The 24,394-nt window shown below is 54.0% G+C and overlaps 2 protein-coding genes across 7 annotated transcripts in view; both read right to left on the bottom strand.

Moving 5' to 3' along the window:
- Positions 1-12,620, bottom strand: TMEM51 (transmembrane protein 51). 3 transcript variants are annotated; one of them, XM_027736362.2, is made up of 3 exons: positions 11,302-12,620; positions 2,370-2,821; positions 1-1,196 (listed from the first exon to the last, which is right to left on the bottom strand). In XM_027736362.2, the coding sequence occupies exons 2-3, from the start codon at positions 2,717-2,719 to the stop codon at positions 764-766; spliced, it is 783 nt and encodes a 260-aa protein (XP_027592163.1). In that variant the 5' UTR covers positions 2,720-2,821; positions 11,302-12,620; the 3' UTR covers positions 1-763. The 3 variants fall into 3 exon arrangements, with proteins under 3 accessions (XP_027592163.1, XP_039242297.1, XP_027592162.1); XM_039386363.1 differs by having other exon boundaries at positions 1-1,175; XM_027736361.2 differs by lacking the exon at positions 11,302-12,620 and adding an exon at positions 10,013-10,043.
- Positions 12,621-17,433: 4,813 nt separating this feature from the next.
- KAZN (kazrin, periplakin interacting protein) overlaps positions 17,434-24,394 on the bottom strand; it is a 199,701-nt gene continuing 192,740 nt past the window's right edge. For all 4 annotated transcript variants that reach the window (XM_027736356.2, XM_039386344.1, XM_027736357.2 and 1 more), the window contains 6 exons: positions 21,159-21,295; positions 20,453-20,623; positions 19,482-19,671; positions 19,202-19,332; positions 18,892-18,942; positions 17,434-18,241 (listed from right to left, as the gene is read on the bottom strand). In XM_027736356.2, coding sequence (XP_027592157.1) covers positions 18,074-18,241; positions 18,892-18,942; positions 19,202-19,332; positions 19,482-19,671; positions 20,453-20,623; positions 21,159-21,295 — 848 coding nt within the window. In that variant the 3' untranslated portion in view covers positions 17,434-18,073. The remainder of the gene's footprint in view (positions 18,242-18,891; positions 18,943-19,201; positions 19,333-19,481; positions 19,672-20,452; positions 20,624-21,158; positions 21,296-24,394) is intronic.

Here is a 24,394-nt window from a genome sequence, read left to right as displayed (position 1 = left end):
CAACGTACAAAACATTTATTCAGCCCCAGTCTGCCCGCACAGGATGCTCAGCAGTGGTTTCACCCTGCACCCCTGGCACTGGTGCAGCTCCCAAACCCCCCCGAGTTACCCACTCGCCTCGAACGGAGCACAAAACACAACAGGGAAAGCAACTAAGGCAGGAAATCCATCCTCTACCCGAGGAGCACGGGGCCCCTTTCAGCTGCTTCCCACCAGCCAGCAGAGACCTTGGCAGGAGTCAGGGCTGGCCCTGGGCCACCAGCCCAACCCAGCTGGGAGGGGGGGAAAGCCGTGGTGTTGCTCTGGCAACGCGCTTTCCCTTCCTCAGAAAGAAAAGACACCCCAAAAAAAAAGGAACATTTCGCTTTTCCACTTGGAAAAATCCTTCTTCAATATCAGTTTGGTGGCTTGGAAAAGTCTTGCTGGAGGTGAGAGGCAGAGGAGGTGAGAGGATGCATTGGGTGGTCTTATATCAAACACAATAAGTGACACTTTTGGTACATCCAGCCTTCATTTACTTCAGAGCAGCAGAACCTGTGGCATTCAGGCTTCTTTCCCCACAGTCTTTTGTAAAACCCAGTCCCAGGGAAAAAGTGTCCCATCCTTGTGCTGCAGTGCTACCACACCCATCACGTCCTCCACGTGGCAGCTTCCAGGGAGCCCTGGTTGCTTCTGCGCCCACAGACCAAGCCCCTCTTGGCCTGGTGGGTTTATAAAAACCCTCAACCCAGCAGCATCACAGATCCCTCCTTTTTTTTTTCTTTTAAGGCATTTGCTGGCTCACCGGCGCTTTCTCCTGGATCTCCTCGTACTTGGGCGGAGGGGTGAGGGGCTCTATCGTGACAGGGACAGTGCTGTTCCCCTGGTCCAGGTTTAGCCTGATGTCCTTCAGGTGCAGCTTCTCTGACTTGATCCTCCGGACCTTCAGCGGCTTCAGGCGCTTGCTGAGGCGGGAGCTGTGCCGGCTGGGCTGTCTCTCCGTGCCTGGCTCCGTGCCTGCAGCTCCTGGAGCCTGGCTGCTCTCATCCAGCCCCGTCAGAGACTCGTAGGAGGGCAGGGAGACGCTCAGCCTGTTGCTCCTGTCCGAGTCTCTGGGCTCTGAGTAGCCCGTGTTCATCACCTCCTCGTAGCTGGGGACGTAGTACTGGGAAGACACGTCTTCATCCTCTTCTTGACTGGAGGGGAGAGAGTTAAGGCTGTGGGCACAACATCATTTCAGCTTTGCTGTGGGTAGGGGATGGAGAGGAAAGAATAAAACCACCCCACCCTCAAAGGCTTAACTAATTATTTGCCCTTCTGCATTATATACCAGCCCCTTTTTGCTTGACAGAACAAATCATGACCCCACTTATGTTCAGACACATTTTGTTTCCTTATGTCATATGCTCATCTTTGATCATCTCTGCCCACAAATCCCTTTTCTATTGCCTAGCAGTGAATTATTCCTTCAAAAGAATACCAATTTCTCTCCTCCTCTCTCAAAAATCAGTCAAAATACATTTGAAAGGGACATCACCTATCTTCCTTTGTTGTTCTGATGTCTTTTGGGTTGAGTACCTTGAGGTAAAGAGATTCTGCAAAGAGATTTAGCCCTGCACTATGTCACTGTCTATGCACAGGTTTGCACATCAACATTTGCCATTTCTTTGGCATTGTGAAGTTATCTTTTCAATCTAATAGGGAAAATTGGTTTTCTGGGTGGATCTGCAGACCCTGACAACAGCCAGCAGAGCCATCATCCTCTCCTGCCCCCTTGTATCCCACATTGTCCCAACACCTCCCTGCCTCCCTCTGCACAGGGAACTGCACCAGTGTTTGTCCAGCCTGTCCCTGCAGCAGCAGCCTTTGCTCTGCTCCATGCAGATCCCTGAGCAAACAGCAGAGCCCTGCAGACTTTCACCAGGTCTAAACTCCATGGCCAGCCTCCAAGGCTGCTGGGCACGTCGGCTGCACCCAGTGAGACAGCACCTCTGCTGCACCTCCGGCTCCTCTCCCAGCGTGTGGCAGGAGCCTGCTCTCTGTGTTATCCATCACCCACCCCCCCGTGTTCCCTCTCAGCACTCTCCCATGTGCCAACCCAGCCAGGAGTGGCACATCTCAGCAACACTGGCTTGGCCACAGCTCTGTCTAGACCCCATTTTATACACCAACGAGGCTCCCTTCCACCTGCACAGCTCCATAAATACAGCTGGAGTCATTCCTTTCCCATCTCCAGCACACATCAGAACCCCAAACCACGACATGTGCTTGCTTATTTCAGCACACGCTGCCACCAGCCTTCCTCTCCTTGATCCAGACCTCACTGAGCTGCAACAACAGCCCCTGCTGTCATTCCTACCCCCGCTCCCTTTCTCCCAGGAACACCTCACCTGTCCTCCTGCTGCGAGGGCTCCACAGACACGTGGCGCTGCACGTGGGCGATGGCGATTTCCTCGCTCTGCCTCTTCTTGTCCCGGACGTTGAGGCAGAGGGAGACCAGGAGCAGGAGCAGCCCTGCTCCCACCAACACGTAGGCCACCGAGAAGGTCTTGCTCTTCAAGATGCCCCCGGAGCCACGGTCGGGTTTGCTGCTGTTCCCGGCGGGGGTGGCGGGTTTTTCGGGGGGGCCGAAGCCCGGGACGAGGTTCCAGACAGCCATGATGATGCCGAGGACGAGCATCCCCAGCCCGATGGCTGTCAGGGCGTAGTGTGAGCCGTTGGCCCGGGACTGGGCCATCATTCCCGCTGCTGGATGGCCGGGCTGTCCCCTCCTCACAGCATGGCTTGGGGCAGGGGGGATGCAGCCCTGCTAACATGCCCTCCCCGGGGCAGGATGTGAGCTCTGGGAAGAGAAGGAAAGTGATGGTTAGTCCGTGGCAAAATGCAAAGTCTATGCGGTCATAGTAGCCACGATGATATTGTTTCATTTATGCAACACTGGAAATCTCACCCTGCCCTGCCTGTGGAGAGCACCTTGGGATATAACAAGGCAGCTGGATCCTTGCTGGCCATTCCCATCCCCGCCCTTTGCTACTTTCTCAGCCGTGATAATCACCAACCTTTGGAAACAATCAAATTACTGATGCTTGCTAAGGGCTTAGATTGCCCGTCCTTAGGAGTGTGATAACTGACTTCTTCACAGCACCAAAAAGGGCCACCCAAATCAACTTCAACAGCCCTTGTCAATGCAAACCAACCTGGAAACGCTCAGAAACACATCTCTAGCTGAACAGCTTCTCCCTTTCCCTACAGCTGGGACGGAGCAGGGCTGCTCACGGCGCTGGCTGCCTGCCCTGCGATGCCTTCCTGCCCGGAGAACACAAACCAGAACTGCCTCTCTCCCAGCCAACCCGACCCTGTGGCTTCCCCCAGCTGCTGCCAGCAACGGCTGCCGGGATGGTGAACCCTTGTAGGGCCCTGAGCTCACTTCAGGCCGGTGCTCACCCTCCCTGCAGCAACACACACACACACACACACACGGGTGGTGAGTGCCCTGGCTGCATCCCATGGGAATGTCCGAGCACTGGCATTCCCGACCAGCCAGCCACGGGTGGGAACTCCCCCTCCACTGCCTCCACTGGATGTTTTCTGAGTTGCCAGGACCAGACATGCTCATTTTCTAAATATAAACTCATGGAGCCACATCTCCTGCCCGCTCACTTCCCTGACCTCGGGTGCTGTGACCCACGGGTGACAACTTGGATCCTCAGAGCAGAACATCCACATAAAGCCTCGCAGCTTTATGGATGTGCCAAGACCATGCCAGGGATCCCTCCTTCCTTCCCTGGCTTCTGGATGCTGGTTTGGGCTCGAGGTCGCCCTGGGCTGTGCTGCTGTAGGTGCTGTATCCACGTCACCTACACACCCTCCAGCTCAACCCTCTGGCTCAAAAGCTGCATGTTTGCTTGTTTAGCTTGAGTGCACGCCCAGTTTGCAGGGTCAAGGGCCAGAATAGAGCAGCACTCCTAGAAAACAGACCAGCTCCAGCAGGAAAAGACATGCACACAAGCCTGGAGAGGAGGAATCTGCAGAGAAACTTCCCTGCTCACTGCTGGTGCCCAGCATGGCTGGGGATACTCCCACAGGGTGTCCCAGCCCCTTTGGACACATCCCCAGACCCGTGTGGGTCCAGGCAGGGCAGAGTCTTGGCTCCTGTGGTTTGTCCTGGGTTATGGGACACACACGAGCTGCTGAGCTCTGCCCAAAGGGAGTTGCTGGGAGGCAGGATGGGGCAAGCCTGTTGTTCCCCATGGCACAGCTCAGCACTGTGCCCAGCCCCAGCACCAGGCTGCTGCCCTGTGCTCCTCGGGGAGGGCATCTCCTGATCCCAGCTTTAATTCCACCCCAGTGAACAGCTGTTGAAGATGTGGAAAACTCTGCATCTGAAACGTCCTCACCAGCATTCCAAGAGCCATCCTCCCACCCAAGCCCTTACACTGTGACTGGTGGTCCCAGCACTGGCCTCTGCCCTCCCACACAAAGGTTTCCTTCTCCATTTGTGCCCTGTGGTTTTTTCTCCTTACCTGTTGATCCAAACGAGCTCCCATCCTCATCACAAACACATTGGCCAGCCAGGAGTTCACTTGAGAACTGCTGTGATGGCCTGGGGGCAGGAAAATTGTGCTGCACCCACGGTGGGCAGAGAACACACACAGGGCTGCTCGCATTTACCCACGGTGTCTAAACCTCTGTGCCTGTTCACAATTTCTGTGGCTTCCCTCAGGCACCTCAGTCCTGGAAGTGGCAGGATTTCAGCTCCTACGTCACCCCTGTGCCTGGAAGTTTTCCACAGATGCCTCACAGTGCTACCCTGCAGCCCAGCAATCAGATTAAAACAGAAGACTTGCTATTCCAGTCTGTATCTCCATTGAATTAGCTGCTCTCCTGGCTTTCCAGAGCTGCTTCTATCTCTGATCCAACAGCTATCCTGGTGCCCTGACATCACAGCTGGAGAAGGGAGCTACTGCTGCCTCTGTCTGGGGTCCAGCATCCCCAGAGCTGTCTGGATGCTCATCCCTCAGTCACAGAATGGTTTGGGTGGGAAGGAACTTTAAAGCTCATCCAGTTCCACCCCCTGCCATGGGCAGGGACACCTTCCACCAGCCCAGGTTGCTCCAAGCCCCGTCCAGCCTGGCCTTGGACACTTCCAGGGATGGGGCAGCCACAGCTTCTCTGGGCAACCTGTGCCAGGGCCTCCCTACCCTCACAGGGAAGAATTTCTTCGTAATAACCAATCTAAATCAACCCTCTTTTACTTTAAAACCATCTCCCCTTGTCCTTTCACAACATGAAAAGTTTGTCCCCAGCAGGTGGGCAAGCAGTGCCTGAGTGCTCCAGCCCCCTCCAGCCCCATTCCCTTTCCCTCTGCCCAAAGCATGGGATCCTCCCTGAGCCAGACCCCCTCCATCTCGTCCCCCACACTCCTGTGCCCTGCCCTGGCAATGATTTACACCAGGATTCCAAATCATTAAACTCCACCGGCGCACCTTCAAAGCCAGAGGGGCATCCACAGCTCCTCTGGGCTTCCCGCACCTCTCCCCACATCCTGCAGGCTGCCAGAGCCCAGGGACGCTTCCTGACTTTTCTTGGGACATTTCCAAGTGTTAATTGGGCATGGGAGGGCTCGGGATAAGCCTGTTCTCAGCACCACACGCCACCACGCCTGGATGTGCCCGGAAGGCTTTGGCACAGGCACCCAGGTGGACCAGCAGCAGGGAGCACCTTCCCTTCCATGGGAGACAGACCCACCCAACGGGGTCAGCCCTAGATCATGCCCCACATCCCGGTGCTCCCAGAGAAATGCCAGCCCCACTGGCTGACTGATAAGGAAGCCCGACACCCTCCGCTGCCCACAGCAGTGCCCACGCTCCTCTGCCCTCCACAACCTTTGGATTTTTCCCCTCCCATGACATCACCTTCCTGCTCACGCTCCAGCAGCAACACCTTTGTCACGGGATCACAGGAGATGAGTCTGCAGTTCAGGGAACAGGTCAAACCCCGACACAGTGACATGGGATGAGCTCCAGGGCTTCCTCGCTCCCCAGGAGTCACTGGAGAACAGTGCATGGCTCCCAACACACCTCCATGGAGCAACACATCCCCTCGGAGCTGCCTCCCAAAACCAGGGTGCAACCCCAGCACTGGTCATAAAAAACAAAACTAACTGTTTGGAAATTTAAAAAAAAAAAAAAAATGCACCCATTCTCTAACTATCCAAGGATCCCAGAGTCTCCTCTCTGTTAGATTACAAGGCTCTACCTTCTTCCTCATGCTTCCACCCAGACAACCTGCTCATTAACCCCCTTCCCTGCTAATTGCTGACCTTGACACATCCTCAGGAGCTCGATCCTGCAGTGGCCCTCATTACACAAGGGCCCAACCCACCAGGAGCACAAAAATCCATGTGGGGTTGGAAAAACGACACCCAGGACATGGATGATATTTTCACAGGATCCCAGAACAGTTTGGGTTGGAAGGAACCTTAAAGAGCATCTTGTTCCAACCCCCTGCCACCGTTTCTCTTTTTGTTTTTTTGGCCCTTCTTGCTGCCCCCTTACACCTGTCCCAGGAAAAGGGATGTTTCTTGCCAGATGCAGCCCAAGGAATGTGGGGAATACCCAGAGAAATCCAGCAGAGCCAGGAAAAGCAGCATCATTGCTGATTTAGCCAATTTCTGATCTTTTGGACAAATCCCAACCCATTTTAGAGCATCCCATCAGGGAATAGAAACCTGGAGGGGCAGCCCCGTGCAGACCATCAGGGCTTTTCCACATTTTGCTTACACTTCCTGCCTAGAGCACAAAAGAATGCATCCACATCCATCACTCCCGACATTCCCTGCAGACATTTAAGAGCTATTTAACCCTCTTTTTCCCTTACGCTTCCTTTTTAACAACCCCTCCTCGGCTGCACCTCGCAGTCGGCGCCGGCAGAGCAGCGGTGCTTTCCTCAAACCCTGCCCAAGGCTCTCCCCCTCTCCCACTCCAGAGGGAGCCGGGAGGGGGGCCCTGACTCTGCCACTTCCTGCAAAACAAGGGCGTCACGGGAAAGCCCATTCCAGGGCTCAGGATGCTGCAATCCAGCCCATTCCCGGGCTCAGGATGCTGCAATCCAGCCCATTCCCGGGCTCAGGATGCTGCAATCCACCCGGCTGGCCGTGGCCTCCACAGCCACAGTGACAGGGCACACAAAACACCCCATGTCCACGACGCCATTCCCAAGCCATCTCCCTGTGCTGCATCCTTCGGAACTCCGGGAATTGCCAAGGGTTTCTGAAGTGGCAGGGCTCACACAGGCCACAGTAGCCGTTCTCCTGAGCTGTAATCATGACTCTGCAGCAGCCATTGCCTTGACCTTTGCCACTGAGATATAAGAAACTGCCTCCCAGACTCTCTTCTCCCCATAATTCCATTATATCCACCCGAGCGGCGCCTGCTGGAAAGCGGTAATGGACAGGCACAGAGAGTCCTTTTACGTTTGTGTTTCGGGACGTTGCCATTTATTCCTGGGGACAATGTGCTGCTGCGGGCACCGGGGCTGTGCTGGCACCGGCTCACAGCAGGTCAGCGAGCCCTCGCTGTGTCCCAGCCACCGTGTGAACAGTGTCCCCTGGCTCTTCCTGAGCCAGGCTCACACCGGGACCTAGTGCCAGCCTAAGGCTTCCAGGCCCGGCTCTGCTAAACCAGGGATGGGGGTCTGAGGTGCTCACCTCTCTCCGGGGAGCTGAATTCCTTGTGTGCCTAGGCCTGGGAAAGCACGCCTGCCTGGGAAAATCCCAGCACTTTGACTCTTTCTCCTTCCCGCTTTCCTTTGGGCGCCACTGTGCACCTCTGAGCTTGGATTTATTTCTTTTTTTTAAATTCTCCTAGTCTGCTGTTTCCTCTGAGATAAAGCCACTCCTCCACAGCCTCCCCCTGGTTTTTGCTCTAGGACGTCTCCCCACCTCCATGCCAGAGAACACCCAGATAACACACTCTCCTCCAGAGCCTTCCAGCACTCAGAGACATTATCCATCTGCCCTTTTGATGCCCTCTGAAGCCAAACCCAGCATTCCTGCTTCCTCACAGCCCTCCTGGAGTGCTCTAAGGAGTGCTCTAAGGACACCACAGCAGCCCCTGGAGCCTTATCTCCCCTTGCTGAAAGCCACTAACCCGACGCATCACACTGCCATGGGCCTCACCAGCACCTCCCTCTTCATCCTCATACTGGATTTTCAGCAACACCTTTTACCCCAATGCAGCATCACCTCTCCCCATGCTTTTTCAAAAGGTTCTCCAACAAGTGTGACCCACAAAGAAAACCTATTGTGGATGGCTAAGGAGCCCACAAGGCAGGAAGGGAGCGAGAGGTGATGCCAGGGCACATAGAGTAGCCAGGCACAAAGCAGGAGTGTTCCGCAGCGTGGGCACAGGTATTTTGATAGGGATGGAGGTTTTCTGGGAATTGTGTCACTACATGCCACCTGCACTGCTCATACAAGGATATTCAGTCGCTTCTGCAGAGCCTCGACACCAGTTTCTGCCTCTTAAATACACAGGGAACAAGAAAAGTGTGGAGCAGCATTGGGAGACAGACACATACCCGGGCTGCCGGAGGGATCCCTCCTCCCAGACTCCTGCTGGAGTGCAGGCAGACAGCCCTGCCCAGCCCTGGCCCCCTGGCATCTCCTCGTGGCACCGCCACGGCGCCGAACACCGACACTCAGCTCTCTTCAGGGCACCCGTGGCCAAACATTCCTCCTTCCCCAGGCACTTGCCTTCCTAAGGGTTTTCCCACCCGTGTAATTACACAGCTAAAATCAAAGGCATGTCACATACTTCCGAGTCACCTCAGTCCAGGGCTGGGTTCACCAGCCCCACACCCACATGTTCCTCACTGACACCTGGGAGGTTTCCCTTTCTTGCTGTCATGCCAAGATACTCAGGGCTGTGGACGGCTGCAGGATGCTTGGATATGCTGTAAAGGGATGTGTTGTGGCCGCATCCCATCAGGCAGTGGCCAAGGTCTGCTCTGGAGAGCTTTAAGCTGGAAAGCCAGGACCACACCTCTTGGTGCAGCTTCACCTCTCTCAGGCTTCATCCGCTATGCAGAGGCGAGGGCAGCCCGTCTCCCATGGGACACACTCCTGGAACTGCTGGTTTCTGCTCACACATTCGCACTTCCCAACAAACCCAGCTACACAGCAACGCTCGCCCCCACCCCGTCACCTCCAAAAATCAAATACCAGCGTCAGCACACAACCACTTGTGAGACACCTGTGGGTCTGCTGAACCCTCAAAGCCTCCAGGCCGCTCTTTCTTCAGCAGGAATGTCATGACAGGAAGAGCTGAGCCCCCACTGACCGGCGCCCGGCCCCGACCTGCCCTGCGCAGGTTCTCCTTCTCCTTGGCTTTGTTTGCTTTCCTGGCTCACACACGGCCCCTGCACCTTCCCGGGGACGGACGTACCCGAGCCGTGGGTTCGTGATCCGTGACACTCCTGCTGAGCTGCCACCCACGGGACCCGGCTGCGGGGCACCGGCGGGTTTGGCGTGGGGGTCACCTGGCACCCTCCCTGCTGCTGCTCCTTCCCAAAACGGCCGAAACGATCCTTCCCTGAAGTGCCAGCCGATCCTTCCCCCACGCTCAGCACGGCCACCCCGATGCTCACAAGGGCGAGGAAGGCGCCCCGAGCCCACGTGTCCCCAGGGGGTGACCCCAAGGCACCGCTGCCCCCCAAACCCCGGCGCTCCGACCCTCCAGTGCCCAGCCCCCGCTTCGGGGGTGATTTCCCCCGCTTCGGGGGGGTTTGCTCCTGCTTTGTGGCGTGTTTCCCCCGCTTTGCCGGTGTTCCCCGCACTTTGGAGGTTACCCCAGCCCAGCCCGCGACTCCGACGCCCTCCCGGTCCCTCTCCCGGTCCCCGCTCCCGGCGGGACCGAGCCCAGCCCGCCCCGTTCCCGGCTCCCAGCGCTCCGGTGGGTCCCAGCCCGGCGGTCCCGTCCCTGCTCGGCCCAGGGGGTCCCGTCGGTTCCCAGCTCCCCCCAGCCCCACGTACCTCCCCGGCGGCGGCGGCTGCGGAGGGTCCGTGCGGGGCCGCTCCGCCCTCCCGGCCCGGCCCTCCCGGGGCGGCGCTTCCCGGGACCGGCCCCGCCGCTCCCCGGGCTCTGTTCCGGGAAACCGGGACAGCGGAGGGGGCAGCAGCGAGGAGACCCCCTCGAACCAGCGCAGAGACCCGCAAACCATCGGGGAGACACCCACCCCCCCAAACCGGGTGCGGGTCCCAGCCGGGGATGCCGATGGGGTCACCTCCTCGGAGCACTGTGCAGCCCCTGCTCTAAACATCACAGCCCCCATCTCCAGTTTAATAGAACCTCAAAATGGTTTGGTTGGAAACGAACCTTAAAGCCCATCCAGTTTCACCCCCTGCCTTGGACAGGGACACCTCCCACTATCCCAGGTTGCCCCAAACCCCGTCCAACCCGGCCTTGGACACTTCCAGAGATGGGGCAGCCACAGCTTCTCTGGGCAACCTGTGCCAGGGCTTCACCACCCTCACAGGGAAGGATTTCTTCCCAACATCTAACTAAAGTTTTAGTTTTCAATCTGTAGTTTAAAACCCAGCTTGTGAGGCATCTGCATTATGAAACCAGCTTGTGTGGAGCCTTTCCTCTATCAGTTCCCATTTCTGTGTGCAGAAGTCCCGTTTTGAGGAACCCAACTGCTCAGGCTCATCACTCCATTCACCAAGGCAAAGCTGACATCCCCACAAAGCCTGTGCTCCCAGGGAGCCTGGAAAGTGCTTTTTATCAGTCTGCTGCCCTCTACAAACAGTCACAGTTAACCACCTGCTTGCCAGGAAGAGCCATTCCGGGCATGGCCCTCACCATGGCTACTGGCCATGTGCCTTGTCCTCATAGCCAGACAGTCCCGTGGTTTCCAGACTGAACTGCAGGGACCAGACCTGAGCTTTGGCAAAACCTGTTGCAACTAATGCCGTGTCCAGTGTCACCTCTCCCCGAATGCCATCCCAACAACAACTGTGATGCATTTTTCCAGGCCCTTCTCACACCCAGCCATAATAATAAACACCAACAAAGACTCAAATTCTGTCAGAGATGACACTGCAGTTTTTCCTGTCCCTTAAGCCCCGCAAGTCCTTGCAAAGGCAAAAGCCATCACGAACCCAACGAAACTTGTCACATCTCCTGGCGTGACTCAGCGCACCACAGCCCTGCCTCGGGGCCACTGGTGTTCAGGATTCTTGGGAAAGCCCCCCTGCTTCCCTGCATCCCTCCCTCCCAGCACAGTCCCTCGTGAAGCTGACGGTATTTTCCACTGACTCACCTGCCCCGGTGCACGGCAGCGATACCTTCCTCCTCTAATCAAAGAGCAACCCTGAGAGTTGTTCTATAAAAAGAAATAGTTATTAAGCATAGCTGCATGTTTATTTTTTTTTCCTCGTACGGATTGTTTTGCATTTTCCGGCTCGGCCCACCGGCTCAGGCAAATTCACCCCACTTCAGGCAAATTCCCTCCTCTCCTGCCCCACCTTCCTGTGTCAAACACAGACCTGTCATCCCAAGCAGCTCTGTCAGTCAGGAGATATAACAGGGAATTATTTTCTCTATAAGAAAGCAGGGGGAACACGGACTTCACACACTGACTGCCCCCGATCAGGCGCAGGGAGAGATCCGAGCCAGGTCACCCCCCCTGCAGAGAGGCCCTGGAGACTGTGAGCACAGAGGGGACATTCATAACTTGGCTCCTCAGGTTCCCACTCCACAAAGCTGAATTTTGGCCAGAAATGGGCTTTTCAGTGGCAGTGGAGCAGGATCAAGGCGGGAGGGGCTTGCTCAGACCTCTTGGATGGCTGCTAAGGCACCTGCCCTTCCCTTCCACACACTCCTCTGGGGGATAACACATTCACATCCATCTCTTGGTCTCGCCTTTCCAGCTCCAGCAGCCATCCCAGTGTGGGGATTTATCTATGGCAGCTCAACTCCTCCCCTTGCAAACACTCCCTGCCCAGTCCAGGGCAGGCTGGGACCTCTCCAGGGTGTTTATCCAGACAGATATGCAGGATACAGAGCACAGGAATGCCAAGGGGGGAACTGAAGCCCCACTGGACCCACCAGCAGGTAACAAAAAGGCCTTTCAGAAGGTCATCTGATGTCCTGGTACGTGCAGAGGTGCCAGGGGCTCACATTACCCTGCCTTGGAGGCAGAAATGGCTCACTGGCAGTTTTCCTTGCTTTTTCCTGCTCAAAAGTGCTCAGCATGTATTATAAAGTCACCACTGAAAGCCCGGCCATATCCCAGGATTCCTCCAAACCTTTCCAACAGTGAGCCAAAAGCACTGCTCTGGGTGACACGCTGCTCCTGGATACCTGCAGTTGGATGGCTTGTCCTGAAAGAGGGAAAGCCCATCCCTGGGAGTCAGGTCAGCAGAGCCACCAGACTGCACGTATATTTTATGATATATAACAAGGTCATGGGGTGATAGGACAAGATTAGATAGGAAGAAATTGGAAGAGGGTGTTGAGGAAGGATGTCTATCTACATTAGGATTAGAATATCTATTTAGATCTAGATTACATTGGAAGGAATAGGAAGAGAGTGGTGAGGCCCTGGCACAGGTTGCCCAGAGAAGTTGTGGCTGCCCCATCCCTGGAAGTGTTCAAGGCCAGGTTGGATCAATCTGGGATAGTGGAGGGTGTCCCTGCCCATGGCAGGGGGTGGGACTGGATGAGATTTAAGGTCCCTTCCAACCGAAACCATTCTGGGATTCTATGATTAGAGAGAGACTTAGCAGCTAATTAGCACCAGAAATACAATATAAATATATAAATATGTTATATATAATGGAACATGGCAGAGCCCCAGCTTTGCCCCCAGGATAAGAGTCCATCCCAGCCTGCTCCATGATGGGCTCCCTCAGATCCCAGTTCCCAGCCCACACACACTGGTCCATACTGGTATCTCTCTTCATTATGCCTGAGTTTCTACACCCCAATTTAGAGAGTCCCTGCCGGGGCTGCAGGCTGGGAACCTGCCATGCAAGTGGGAAAAAGGAGGAAAACCAGCCACTCGGGAGGCATTTCCGCAGGCTCCCGGTGGGAGGGTGTGACCCGCCGGCATCTCCCGGCCAGGAGCGGAGCCGGCGGCCCCGGGACGTGGCGCAGAGCTCGGCGGTTCCAGTACAACCAGTTCAACCACCGCGCCAGGTCACCGTCTGCACTTCAAGCACACGCACGTCTGCAACCTGGAAAACAGCGTAAATAAAGCTGCCGTGTTTAACAGAGGGAATAATCAGTAACCTGCTGCTGCTTCCTCCTGGAGCCGACCCGGGGGCTGCTGCATCCCATCGGGGAAGCTCTGCCTTGGTCAGGGACTCGGGAAGAGGAGATCCAGGGTTTGAGGATAACAGGGCTGGGAGAGAAAAGCTCCGGTGGTGTCGTGCAGGTGAGTATTAAAAAAAGCTGAGCAGACATTTAATGTAGCTTTTCAGAATTAGGAGCAGATGGTGAGCGAGGGCTTGTGCCCAAGAATGGGGAAGTGCTGGGAAATCACTCACCAGCGATGATAAAACTCCAAGGAAATCTTCCTACCTGGATATGGGGCCTGATCACAGCTCTGGTGTCCTGGCTGGATGGAGCAGAACCACTTGGTCTGTGCTGCTGGAGGTGTTTGTGGCAGTGTCAGGTCAGGGCAGTGGGAAGCCAAGGACAGGGGCTGCTGTGGGGACAGCTGCAGGGACAATGGCAGAGCAGGATATCCCAAAGGATAACTGCATCAAAGGATGCTCTCGGGCATCCCCTGGGCTGTGCAGGCAAGGACTCAAAGGCACTTCCAGCATTGGCTTCATACACAAGAAGCAGCAGTAGAAGACACCTTCAGGGAAAACACTGAAAATGGGTGAATTAGTGACAGGCACATTCCTGAATTTCAGCAATCCCGAGCAATAAACCAACAGCCTCAGTGGTGGCCCTTGACACCAGCATTTGGGGAGATACCACCATCACCCACACTCTGTGACCTACCCCATCTTAAACCCCACCAACCTCCTGATGATTTATTCAGCTACCTGGTGTATACCAGTTCAGCTCTTTATCACCAAAAATCTAGCCCGGGGAGGCGAGATCTCCTGCTAAAGCCATGGGGTGAGTCAGTGCCAAGGCAGGAAACCTCCCAGACTCACCCCTGTTTGACCTCTCAACCCCACTCCTGACCCACACGTTACCCACCAGTGCACGGCTGTGGCACGGCAGGTAAACACGGCTCAGGTTGTAACATCAGCAGAGACGGTGTCAGGACCAGCACGGCTGGTTTGCACACCAGCAAAGGGGTGTTGGAGTCCAGGGTGCCCCCTCTGTGGGGTACCCCAGCCATCCCACCAACACAACCCCCCGTGCCCTGGCAGGGCGCTGGGATATTTTAGACCTTTCTCGGTCTAAAGTCCTCACGGGGGAAGAGGCGCTCGTGAGCGTCTGCACAACAACGTGCCCGGTTCAAAGTGCACCAGCGCGGCGAGTCACACCTTAAACAAACAGGCACGGGGCGTAGAAACTCGGAGACTGCTCACACGGTGGCAGCAGCGCAGCACCCAGCACAGCGGGGATGCAGCAGGGATGAGGCTGACTGAGGGGGATGCAGCAGGGATGCAACAGGGATGCAGCAGGGATGCAGCAGGGATGAGGCTGACTGAGGGGGATGCAGCAGGGATGCAGCAGGGATGAGGCTGAAGTGAGGGGGATGTAGCAGGGATGCAGCAGGGATGCAGCAGGGATGAGCCTGAAGTGAGGGGGATGCAGGAGGGGTAAGGCTGATATGTGAGGGGGATGCAGGAGGGGTAAGGCTGACATGTGAGGGGGATGCAGCAGGGAGGCAGCAGGGATGAGGCTGAAGTGAGGGGGATGCAGCAGCCAGGGACAGGCTCCTGCAGCCTCCACTGCCAGGGAAATGCAGACTGGGAGTGATAAAGCCACCAAGGAGACCCCCCCTCAGCCCAGGACATCACTCCTAGATCCAGGGAATGAGGTCCCTTTGCTTGCCATGGCTCTGGAGCAGGAGGTGACACCCGTGTCCCCCTCCCCAGGGTCCAGCATGGTCCCCACGGCACTGGGACAAAACTGGTGAACAGCAGAGGCCTTGCCAGGACTGGTGTGACACCCACAGCTCTGCCACATTCCTGGCTCCCAAAGGGCAGAGCTTTTAAAACCACGGATGGGATGGATGCACACCCACATCCCATCCCATACACGAAGGGAAACACCAAATATTTGCAGGGAATTCCTTCAAATGCAGCAAATCCCACCCCTGTCTGTGCCCAGCTCATGTCTGCCGTGCTCAGCAGTTACCCTTTAATGCCACATTTAATTCCCATTAGTGCTGGATTCCAGCTGCTGGAGAGCCAGCTGCCTTCTCCTGAGTTTTTCCTATTTTTCTTTGCTTCAACTCTCTCCATTTCAGACGATGGTGGCTCTTACCTCCTCTGCAGCTTCTCCCAAACCCAGAAGGCTGTTTCTGTTGAAAAAAAAAGAAGAAAAGGTACACCTCTTCATCTGTACCCTCATTATAGGCTCAAAGAACAAGAAAATCATTGCAAGTTGTCTTTGCTCTGGCGAACACAGCAATTGACCCCAAAATGGTGTCAGGCCCCTCTGCAGTGCTGGCACAGCCCTACAAGTGACCAGTGTAATTGAAATAATAATAGGAATAATAATTATTATTTATTATTTATAGTTGCTACTATTATAACTATAGTTATATCTTATTATAATGATTTATCAATATCTAAATTAATATCAATAATTTATCCATTAATAAAAGTTAGAGCACAACATTTTTTTATTTCTCCATCCCTTCTCCTTTTCTTTGTCCTTCTGTAGATGAGGGGGACATCTCCTGGCTGTTCACCCACATTCCCAGATCTTTACTTACCTCAAACCCTTGAAATCCCCATTTTATATGGATGCAGACTGTCCCAGCCTCCTGCCAGGATCACTGCATCCAGTGCTGCCTGGCAGCTGGTCCAGCTTCTCCTGCATTCCCCCATCACCCTGGAGCCCCCCAAATTCACGTGGTAGTCAGGGTGCCCTGCACCCCAACGCCAACACCAGCCCAGGCTCTCCATCTGCCAAGCAACAAAACCACGTGGAGTTCATCTGTACTTTAAAATAAGCTTTATTTAGATCTTTTATAATTTTATATTTGCATCCATGCCTTCAAAGGATTCTCCCCCGCTCACGGGGGGAAAAGTTAAATCTAATGTTACCCATAATTCATATGCTATTTAGCGAAGTTCTCTTTTAAATAAATCATCCTCTTAGTAATTTTTAGAATTATTTCCTAATTTACAAAAAAGCTGAAATGCAAAGGAAACTACTCGGTAACAAGGAGATTGCTCATCTCTTCTGGTGGTTTAGAGTTTAAATTATAAAAATGCAAGGAGAACCAAAAAAAAAAAAAAAAAAAATAGAACAAACCCCCCCCCCCCCAAAAAAAAAGAACAAAATGTATAAAAATGCTTCTCTGCAGAGAAAAGATGCCACGGGGCAAAGCCTGCCCTGCCACCCCAGGAGAGCCTGGGGGGGCTGGTCCCTCTGACACCCCCTCCACGGCCTCTCTGCATTCCACGAGCAGGAATACACGGCGCGAGGGCATCGGCGATTTGAGACAAAACACCCTTTTTTTATCTCAACCAGGGCGCCCGTATCGGAATTAAGAAAAATAATACACTATTATAGTTCATTAAATAAATCTTAATACATTTTTTTTTTTTTTTAAGAGCTTAAAATTATATCATAAGCATTAAAGCATAAGGTACTTATCTTGGCATAAGCAGAGAGCGCGCGGGCGCGTGTTAGTGGAGAGGGGAAGCGGCCGCCGCGCTGGGGGGAGGTGGTTTCGGGGCGTTTCCAAGGGATTTTTTTTGGAAGCACAAGCTCCACCCGTGCTTCAAAATCACCCCAGAGCCAGAAAAACCTCCCCGGCAGGAATTCGTACCGATTTCCCCGTGCCCACCCCCCCCTCCCCCCATGGCGGCGGTAACATCCCAAACTGGAGCGGGGTGGCCGGCCCTGTCTGGGAAACGTCTTGGGATAAGGGATATCTCGGGATATCCCCTTTCCCCTGCTCCCAGCTCATGCCGGATCCCCCTAAATTTTACTTGAAGCAAAGGGTGAGGCCCTCAAAAGCAGGGAAAAACAGCAGGCAAAGCTCCCACCAGCTTCCCCCCCCCCCCGTCGGATTTCCCGGCACGTTTTTAGGTTTGCGTTTTCCAAGGCGTTAAGTGCTCCTGGGGCAGCCGAGGGAGCCCCGGGGTGGGGGGGTCCACGGCTCCGACACCCCCCAATTCCCCCCTTCCCTCCCCAACAGCAGCTTCCCAGGACAATACAGTACAAACACCCCCTTCCTCCTCCCACCCCATCCCAACCGACGTGGAAAAATATAAAAATCCCAAAACTTCTGCAATAATTTAGTTAGAATAGCTCCTCTGGGTTTGTGCAAATAAATTAAAACAACTAAAAAGGAACGTTAAAACACTTATTTCCAGACCGGCAGGCGTTACAACCAGCCCGGGTGCTCGGCCAGGAAGACATCACAGCGAAGGAGATCTTTTGTTGTTGTTTTGTTGTTGTTGTTTTTGTGTGTTTTCCCTCTAAGGTCCCTCAGCTGGGCAGGTCCTTCGTCCCCAGGCGAGGACATCCCGCGGGCTGGGCTCCGGAAAACAGCGGGTTTCGGACAAGAGACGTCACAAGCACAAAGTGCACAATATTTCTGGTATTTACAGAGACACAGCAGTCCTTCAAGTTTCAAGTTTTGTCAAAAGAAGAAAGAGAAAAGAACGACGACGACAAAAAAAAAAAAACAAACAAACAAAACCACCAAACCCAAAACAAAACGAAAAAAACACCCCCCAAAACTGACGAACTGAAGCGACAACAAAAGGAGTCACCGGGATGGGAAAAAAAAAATGAAAAAAAAAACACGGAAAAAGAAAAAAAAAAAAAGGGGAAAAACTGAAGTTACGACACAGCTGCATCGCTCCCAAGACAACAGGTAACACGTCCACAGGTGGGGGATATGTACAGTGGCACCCGCCCGGCACGGGGGGTCACCAGTCCGCGTCCTCCTCGATGTAGTAGTCGGGGGCCGTCCCGTCGAAGAGCCCCGGGTCGAGGGACTTGCGCTGCTTCCCCCGAGCAAACACCCTGGAGATGGAGCCAAAGCCCATCTTCTCTTTCTTCTTTTTCCGTTTTTGGTCTTCCAGGTCCTCTAGAGACTGTGGGAGGAGAGGACGCGGGTTTGGGTATCCAGCTCTTCCTTCACCCCTTCCCACCCGCTCACACCGGGGGTGACGGACCACACGGTCCCAGCTCCAAATAATATTTGAGTCCAAGTCCCGAAAAGTATTTGCATCCAGATCCCCCAAAAAATATTTGCATCCAGGTCCAGAGCAATGTTGTTAAGGTGCTGGACCGAAATAAAATAATATTCCTGAAATTTGTGTGGTGGAATTTGCAGCAAAATTGGAACAGCTCCCCCCTCCCCCCCCCGCCCCAATTTCTGGGATTTTGGTTTAACTCAACTGGTTCAGGATTTTGGCTCCAGGAATAGGTCAGAACAAGGGTCTGTCCACAGCTTGAAAAAATATCCCAAGGGTTTAGGGTCAAAACCAGAAGAATAACCTGCTTTGCCTGTGCCTTACAAAAATCAAGACCCCAAAGGGCCCTGAGCACAGCAAATGCCTAAGGCATTACATGGATTTTGGGGCAAATTATAGGAATCTGAGACATCAAAGACTCACAATTTGAGATGACTTCAATTAATTTTTTGAAAGACCCCAAAGTGGTGCCTCTGAGCCCTCCCAAAGTGTTTTCTAGCACAGGAGGGGGTTCTCACAAGCAGGATTTGAGAGCATTTGTGCCCTACCTGTACGATTGGGTTGTGCAAGTTCTTCTGTACCGGTCCAGGACTGTCCCCCTGTGGCAGAAAGAGACGGATCCATTGGATCAGCCCCAACATAGCCCGAGACCTCCCACTTCCATGGCAAAAAGCAGCTTGTTTGGGCAGCTGAACTGCGGGTGGGGCTTGGATAAAACCCCAGGAAAGCACCTTTCGGGGTCAGCAGAGCTCCAGGTTGCCCCACACCCCAAACCCAACGTTCTGGGAAGCGGAGGACCCGCAGAACCCCCAGAGCCCGTTCCTGGGGCAGCAAGCCCCCCAGCCCACAGTGCCTTACGTTGCAGAGCGAGTGTGTTCGATGCCGGGGGGAGTTGATGTCACTTGGCGTGGACGACCGGTCGCCCTCGGCCGCGGAGGCGTCGGAGATGATGGACGGCTGCCGGGAATGGCAGGGGCTCACTCTGACCGCTGGAAGGCAGGGAGGGACACGGGGAGTTAAAATCACGCCAGCGAACCCGGCAGAGCCTCTAATTCACGCCTAAAAAAAACTATTTAGGGAGGGGTTTACCCGTTTTTTTCCTCCCCGTAAGGGGGTTTGGCAATAAGGACCTGCCCACCTTGCCGGTCCGCCGAGTGCTGGGGGTGTGAGTGGTAGAGGGTCTGCTGGCTCTGCCGGATGGCGGCGGTCAGCGGGAGGTCAGCCTGCATCACCCACTCCTGGTTCCCGTTCAGCACCGTCTCGCCCGGCATGGCCAAGGAATGGCGCTTGGGGACGTCCTTGGTCAGCGTGGCCAGGGATTGCTTGGCCTGGGGGAGGACACCAAGGTGATGGTGATGGAGCAGGAAAACCGTATGAACGTCTCCTGGAGCAGCAGAACAAGCAGCAACACATTGCACCCAACCCACTCACCCCTGGGCAAGTAAATACTGAACTGTGCTGTAACCTGTGCTAGGGATCACAGAATATGCTGAGTTGGAAGGGATCCATCAGGATCATTGAGTCCAACTCCTGGCCCTGTGCAGGACACCCCAACAATCCCACCACGTGCCTGAGAGTATTGTCCAAACACTTCTTCAACTCAGACAGTCCTGGTGCTGTGACCACTTCCCTGGGGAGCCTGTTCCAGTGCTCAGCCACCCTCTGGGTGAAAAACATTTTCCTCATATCCAACCTAAACCTCCCCCAACTCAACTCCAGCCGTTTTGAGTCCTGTCACTGGTCACAAGAGAGAAGAAATGGGTACCTGCACCTGCACTGCCCCTCAGGAGGATGCTGAAGACTACAATGATGTCTCCCCTCAGCCTCCCCCTCTCCAGGCTGAACAAACCAATTACCCTCAGCGGTTCCTCATAAGGCTTCCCCTCCAAACCCTTCCCCATCCTCCTGGCTCTCCTTTAGATGCTATCTAGTAATGTCTTTTCTATACTGTGGTGCCCAAAGCTGCACACAGAACTCAAGGTGAGGGACTCAAGGGGAGGGACTCAAGGTGAGTCCATCTTTCTAGCGATGGAATTTTTTCCTCCCCAGTATTGCAGGAATGCAGCCACTGCAGCAACCCCTCAGGTTTGCATCAGTCCCCCAGCTCACCATGGCCAGCTCGGCCTCCAGCTCCTTCATGCGGTTGTCTTTCAGGTCGAGCTGGGAGCGCAGGGCACTGGCGTGGTCCGTCGCCTCCTTGGCCTGTCGCCGCAGCTCCCACTTCTCCCGCTCCAGGAGGTCCTTCTCCTTCGCCAGGGCTTTCACTGCGTCCTCGCTCTCCTGCCAGGACACGGGGTGGCCATCAGGAAGGGAAAATCCACGTGCTAACACAAGCCCCTCTGCAATGACCCTCTCAGGGACCACCCAGCCACGAGCGGTACCTTTGGGGTCACGAGAGCCCCGTGCTGGCAGGGATGGCACCCCTTTTTGGGGAGCACCAGGATGCAGCCAGTCTCCCAAAAAGCAATGCTCACTGAGCACCTTGTTAAAATTACACGGGATTTCGCATGTCTGGCTCCATTCCCTCTAGTATTTCACAGAATCACAGAATATTCTGAGTTGGAAGGGACCCACACGGATCATTGAGTCCAACTCTTAAGGTCATACTGGGATCAAACCCACAACCTTGGTGTTATTAGCACTGTGCTCTAACTGAGCTAATCTCAAGCTTAACCTGCCGTGGTCCACCCCAGCCCCAGCAAGAGCCCAGCTGGGATTTTAGAGGGTTTTGGCCTGATTACAAACCAGGTTTCACACTCAACTCGCTGCCAGCCCCCTGTGCCACGAGACCATGGTGCTGGGCTCCCACACTCACTTTCCTGTGCTGCTCGTAGTTGCGGATGAAGTCCCGGAGCTGCTCCTCCCGGCTCTCCAGCGTGGCGTACAGCTGCTGCATCTGGCTCACCAGGTCTGTCTTCTCCCCCTTCAAGCGCTTGCGGTCGGCTTTCATGGCTGTGGGAGAGAGGATGGATTGAGCACGGAGGGCACAGCAGCCCCTTGCTTCCACATCTTTTATTTTTTAAGGCAAGGAAGGATATTGAGGGGCTGGAGCAGGTCCAGAGGAGGGCAACGAGGCTGGGGAAGGGACTGGAGCACAAGTGCTGTGAGGAGAGGCTGAGGGAGCTGGGGGGGCTCAGCCTGGAGAAGAGGAGGCTCAGGGGAGACCTCCTCACTCTCTGCAACTCCCTGACAGGAGGGGGGAGCCAGGGGGGGGTTGGTCTCTTTTCCCAGGTAACTCTCAGCAAGACAAGAGGGCTGGGTCTCAAGCTGTGCCAGGGGAGGTTTAGGTTAGATATTAGAAAGAATTTCTTTCCAGAGAGGGTGCTCAGCCATTGGAATGGGCTGCCCAGGGAGGTGGTGGATTCTCTGTCCCGGGAGACTTTTAAAAAGAGACTGGATGTGGCATCAGTGCCATGGGCTGGGAACCACAGCAGTAGTGGATCAAGGGTTGGACTTGATGATCTCGGAGGTCCCTTCCAACCCAGCTGATTCTATGATTCTATGAAAAAGTACCAAAAGTACGATCCCAGGGGCTGGGCTGGGAGAAGACACCTAATTCACCCCAATCACTGCAGCCCCAGAACACCCATCGTGTCGCCACCATGGCTCCTCATCATCGACCCCCCTTCCAAGGGGCAGCTCAGCCCCCTGGAAAAGGAGATTCCGGAGCAAAACTGCTGCCTCAGCCTCAGGGCCCGGCACAGGAAAACCTGCTGCTCCCTTCCCAGGATAAATAAACCACAGCCCGGTTATTTTTAGCTGCGGGGCGGATTCCGGCAGCGCTCCCACGAGCCCAGGGCACAGCTCCCCGAGCGTCCCCTTCCAGCTCAATGATGCTGTGTTGGGATGAGGGGAAAGAGCAGGAGCGCCACAGGATGCAATGGAGTGTTTCAACAGCACTGAGAGGAACCCAAAACCTTCCAGTTTTCCCTCTCCCAGTCACCAGCGAGGGATGCTCGTCGACCACCGACACCGGGACAGTGGCGGAAGGCTGGTAATCCAGGGGGAATTACAGAAGTATGAGGTAGGAGAAGGACTTTCAGTCATTTCTGTACATTATTGCTTTACCCAACCTTGAACTTGGTCCTTGGCAGCACTGCAGAAATGCCCTGTAGCTCCCTGCTCCAGATACACCCCCTCCCCCCCGAAATAATACCCAGTTTAGGGATCAGAATACAAATATTGCTTTTTATTATACATTCATGCTTTTCAACCCTGAGGAAGTGCTGTTCCTAAGGGAGCAGGATGGTATGAAACACGATCTGCCCCTCCAACACTCCCTGCACTCACTGTGATCAGCTGAGTCTTGCAAGCTGCCCCTCTATAATAAAAAAAAAATATCCTAAACCCCCTTGAACTCACCAGAAAAACCAGCCCCGAAGCTCCAGGAGCTGCCTGCACTACAAAAACCACTAGAAGATGATGCAGCATCACAAGTGGGACCTGTCTCCATGCACACATCCCATCTTTTTCCATTAGATTACAGAAATCCACGGTGGGCGTTTCAGCCCACGCTGTGTTTTCTACACCCTGTGATGAGTCACTTCACTGGGGGCTTAAACCACAGCCCAGCGTGTCTCCCTGGTGAGGCACGTGTGGGATAAAGACAATATACACGAAATACCAGGAAACCACGACCCTGTCATGCTTCAAAGGGATTGATTTGCCTCAGGCATCTTTGGCACCCTTGGTTTGGTGCCTCTGCCTTGTGCCAGCACAGGGATGTTCTGCTCCCACCCTCCTCTGCTTGGGGACCCTCAGTAAGTCATTTCCACCTGTGTGCAAGCAGGGAGAGCATCATTACCAGACAGGCACTGCAGCCCCCAGGCACCCTCAGGCAGAATAAGCTGATAACACTGATCACCCAGCCCTGACATGTGCTGGAATAGCCCCCAAAATAAGAGCAGCCCCTCCACTCACCCAGCTCTGTGCACCTCCTGCATCCCACCCCAGCTTGTCACAATCACCAGCTCAGAGAGTTTCACTCAGGTAGGAACTTCCTTCTGTGCACTGGTTTTATTCTACTTTTTTACTGTTTTTTTACTGTAAGTGTGTGCTGAGGATAAAGAAAGTGCTCAGGATGGAACCATGAGGAAAGGGAGAGGGCTTGCAGATCAGAGGATAAAAAGGTGGGAAAAATTATTAAATCAGACTAAATAGCAGAAGAAGAGGGAGATGTCCGGGACAACAGAGATTTTTATCTGTTAGAAACCAAGAGATGAAACTCTTCAGACAAACTACTCTGCCGTTAAGCATCAGAGGTAAAACAAAACACAGAAAACCAGGTAGGAGATGTCACAAAAATTCATATTGTCCCATAACAGGGAGCTCCTGGGAGTCTTCTACACTCACTTCAGTGAACACAGCTCCTCCTGGGACAACTCAGCCCCTTCTGACACCGGGACTTCCCTTACTTTTATTCCCAGCTTAAGAAATCACTACAGAAACCCTCTAAAAACAATCACAACCACGTCTAAGTCTTTGAAAAAGCCCTTTCCTGCTGCCTGTGTGTATTTAACCACAACCTTCCTCTGCCCAGTTCTTTCACTGGAACTAAAAACTTGCTGAAAAAGAAAAATTAACGATGAGTTGACTGAGCCATACCGAGGTGAGATCCAGACCCCACAGACACATATTCACATATATTTAATTTCCTCGAGGATAATGAGAGGCTCTTATAAAAGTTTAAGTCACATTTGCCACTTTGATGCTGGAGGTGACAAAAGATTCCCAACAAATTTAATTAAATAGTGAGTCCCCCATAGCATACAGATTCCTTTAATTAGTGGCAGCATTCAGGGCCTTTAAAGATTTACAGAAAACACTTCTTCACTCACCCATAAAAAAAATAAAGGTGCTCATAAGTACTATTAGGAGAAGGGTAACTATCTCCCAAGGTTGCATATATATCAACTTACTAATATTTACCAATATTTATGCCAATGCATCAGTACTGCAAGAAGATTATGAAGTTTGGGTATTGTAAGAGTAGATTTTTTTTCTGTTAACCCAACAGGACAATTTGCCATTTGTTTCAGTTCACATTTGAGA

The sequence above is a fragment of the Pipra filicauda genome, unplaced genomic scaffold (assembly GCF_003945595.2).
Source record: "Pipra filicauda isolate LSUMZ 115617 unplaced genomic scaffold, ASM394559v2 scaffold47_size6085603_pilon, whole genome shotgun sequence".
Taxonomy (NCBI): Eukaryota; Metazoa; Chordata; class Aves; order Passeriformes; family Pipridae; genus Pipra; species Pipra filicauda.
This window is presented reverse-complemented; position numbering and strand designations above follow the sequence as displayed.

What these genes read in the sequence shown, in the direction of transcription:
- TMEM51 (XM_027736362.2), bottom strand. Translation starts at nt 2,719, where the DNA reads ATGATGGCCCAGTCCCGGGCCAACGGCTCACACTACGCCCTGACAGCC. An exon ending in CCCTCGCAGCAGGAGGACAG is followed by an intron (nt 1,197 to 2,369) that starts GTGAGGTGTTCC and finishes TTGTGCCCACAG; the next exon opens with CCTTAACTCTCTCCCCTCCA.